The sequence below is a fragment of the Mizuhopecten yessoensis genome, unplaced genomic scaffold, assembly GCF_002113885.1.
Source record: "Mizuhopecten yessoensis strain PY_sf001 unplaced genomic scaffold, ASM211388v2 scaffold10343, whole genome shotgun sequence".
In the NCBI taxonomy this organism is placed as follows: domain Eukaryota; kingdom Metazoa; phylum Mollusca; class Bivalvia; order Pectinida; family Pectinidae; genus Mizuhopecten; species Mizuhopecten yessoensis.
Window position 1 is genome coordinate 251,171 of NW_018408499.1, and position 3,441 is coordinate 254,611.

Sequence of the window (3,441 nt, forward strand, 5' to 3'; positions counted from 1 at the left end):
TTCACCTCTAACAAAGCTCGAACATTATAAACCACTTTGGTTATTATTTCAAAATCAATATATGGCACTGCATGTCATCCGATTTATGTCATCGGTATTACATAGCTGTACTATTGGCTTTCTTCTAGCTTATGTCTCAGCTTTAATATCCGTGCTGGTGGTGGGTGGGGAGGGGGGGGGCAGAGGGTCAGGTATAACGTATTTAATAACAACTCACCTAACGAAGACGACAACATTAGGTAAGCCGTCCAGGGGCTATTACGTCGTAGTGTAACAGTCTGTACAACCCGACCATGCTAAGGAGAATAGCTGTACTCGCATCAGGTACAAATTATATTGACTGTATATTGATTTTGCTTAAAAATTATATCTTTTACTTAACTAATTTAAGCCTTTCAGATTTAATTTTATTCTCTAGAGATCTCAACTTGTAAAATATTATTCCCGTTAAACATATAACATGCGAGATATTATTGACAATAATAAATCATATATTACATATATGATGTTATTTAGTTTTAAGTTATCATGTAGGTTATTATATAACATATCATATGACGTTTGATTGTTGAGGTTATATATATAATATATAAAATATCGTATACAAGTTGATATTTATATAAGTCTTGATATAACATGATATAACGTATTAAGGTAAAATATATTATATCAGGTTTGTAAAGATAAAATATAAGTCACTATTTAAGGTTTAATATAAATTGTACTTATATATATCATACATTATTTATGTATCATATAAGGGGTTTATCGGGAATTATATAAGGTTGTACACGATTTTTTTTTATATTATGTTAGTTTTCGAATAAGTACAACGTTCATTACATAGCTCATGAAAATATAGTGCAGTAAATTTAAATATTAGATATCATAATGTACAGTAACCTTAATTTAAATATTAGATATCATAATGTACAGTAACTTTAAATTAAATATTAGATATCATAATGTACAGTAACCTTAATTTAAATATTAGATATCATAATGTACAATAACTTTAATTTAGATATGAGATATCATAATGTACAGTAACTTTAATTTAGATATTAGATATCATAATGTACATTAACTTTAATTTCGCAAATCTTTTGAATCACAATTACCAAAATGTGTTTTCGCAAAAGATTTGTTACTTGCGAGTTCTCGTTACTCGTTACTTCGTGTTATGATTCAGTAACTAGTACTGTGGACAGAATCAATAGTCCATTCAATATATGATAATTATATGTATATCAATACAATAACTCTATAGGGAGTACTATACGTCTATATATAGTGTATGAAATAACACTTAATTCTATCAATAATACATATAACTCATGAAATAATTATATAAATATAAACTCGATATTTGGTAATATAATATATACAAAATAAAAAATCAATGCTTATGGCATTACGTAGTATACAACTCCATACGTATGGCATTACGTAGTATACAACTCCATACTTATGGCATTATGTAGCATACAACTCCATACTTATGGCATTATGTAGTATACAACTACATACTTATGGCATTATGTAGCATACAACTCCATACTTATGGCAGTATGTAGTAAACGACTCCATACTTTTGGCATTATGTAGTATACAACTCCATCCTTATGGCATTATGTAGTATACGACTCCATCCTTATGGCATTATGTAGTATACGACTCCATACTTATGGCATTATGGAGTCGTTTACTACATAATGCCATAAGTATGGCATTATGTAGTATACAACTCCATCCTTATGGCATTATGTAGTATACAACTACATACTTATGGCATTATGTAGTATCCAACTCCATACTTATGGCATTATGTCGTATACACCTCCATATTTATGGCATTATGTAGTATGCAACTCCATACGTATGGCATTACGTAGTATACAAATCCATACTTATGGCATTATGTAGCATACAACTCCATACTTATGGCAGTATGTAGTAAACGACTCCATACTTTTGGCATTATGTAGTATACAACTCCATCCTTATGGCATTATGTAGTATACAACTACATACTTATGGCATTATGTAGTATACTACTCCATACTTATGGCATTATGTATTATACAACTCCATACTTATGGCATGACGTAGTATACAACTCCATATTTATGGCATTATGTAGTATACAACTCCATACGTATGGCATTACGTAGTATACGACTCCATCCTTATGGCATTATGTAGTATACAACTCCATATTTATGGCATTATGTAGTATGCAACTCCATACGTATGGCATTACGTATGGAGTTGTATACTACGTAATCCCATAAGTATGGAGTTGTATACTACATAATGCCAAAAGTTTGGAGTCGTTTACTACATAATGCCATAAGTATGGCATTATGTAGTATACAACTCCATACTTATGGCATTATGTAGTAAACGACTCCATACTTTTGGCATTATGTAGTATACAACTCCATACTTACTTTACGATGTTTGAAATAATTTACGAAAACGTGGTATTGCTAATCATGGGTAAAATCCAGTCACCTACATATTACCGTTAATATAGAAAACCTTATCGATACCCAAGACTTCCTTGTACATATTTACACAGATAATTCACTGTCGATAACGGCAAACTGACAAAGGATCATCTCATGTCTGACATAACGATTTTTTCATAACATTTTTGATTTCTCCGTTTCAACATAAATGTTGTAGTGGACTGAAACAAATTTGTTCGGAAAATTGGTAGAAAATGATTTATCTACCTCTTCTGCTATGGGAGCAGCCTTATTCTTACATCAAGGTATTGAAACATAAATGACCTGTTATTAAAGTCATCGCTCCGAATTTTAAAAAAAAACTGGAAAAAAACAAATACCGTTGAGTATTTCCCTTCAACAATTTCGACATTTCCATGACTTCATTTCTGGGAAGGTGACAAATGATTTAAACAAGATGAAGGTGACTTAGGTATGTTTAATTCGAGGATGGAAAACTCACAGAAAAAGAAAAAGGAAGATGTGATAGAAATGTTTGAACATGTAAGCTCTACCATGTCATTGACACACTCGTCACCATTTCGTAGACGACTACCGCCTCGTCGGACTGGAAGGACGTGTTAACTGGGAGATCACACACTGAAACATAAGTCACAGATCAAGTATAAACAAGGTTTTCAAACTCCTATGTGGAATTGCCATGCTGCTTGAGAATATTATTCGGCTTGAATAACTTTAAACAGTGATCAGAAGAGATGTTAAATGCGACGGTTCGTGCAGATGGAGAAATCAAGAGGAGAGACACTAGAAAAGTTTTACTTTATTTATCGATAGCTAGCGTATACAGTGAATGACAGGAGACAAGGAGGTATCGATAGCTAGCGTATACAGTGAATGACAGGAGACAAGGAGGTATCGATAGCTAGCGTATACAGTGAATGACAGGAGACAAGGAGGTATCGATAGC

At 32.3% G+C, this 3,441-nt stretch overlaps 1 protein-coding gene across 1 annotated transcript in view; it reads left to right on the plus strand.

The window, feature by feature from the left end:
• Positions 1-243: 243 nt before the first annotated feature.
• LOC110460260 (mucin-5AC-like) overlaps positions 244-3,441 on the plus strand; it is a 44,670-nt gene continuing 41,472 nt past the window's right edge. Inside the window, exon 1 of the mRNA XM_021513078.1 lies at positions 244-324. Coding sequence (XP_021368753.1) covers positions 294-324 — 31 coding nt within the window. The 5' untranslated portion in view covers positions 244-293. The remainder of the gene's footprint in view (positions 325-3,441) is intronic.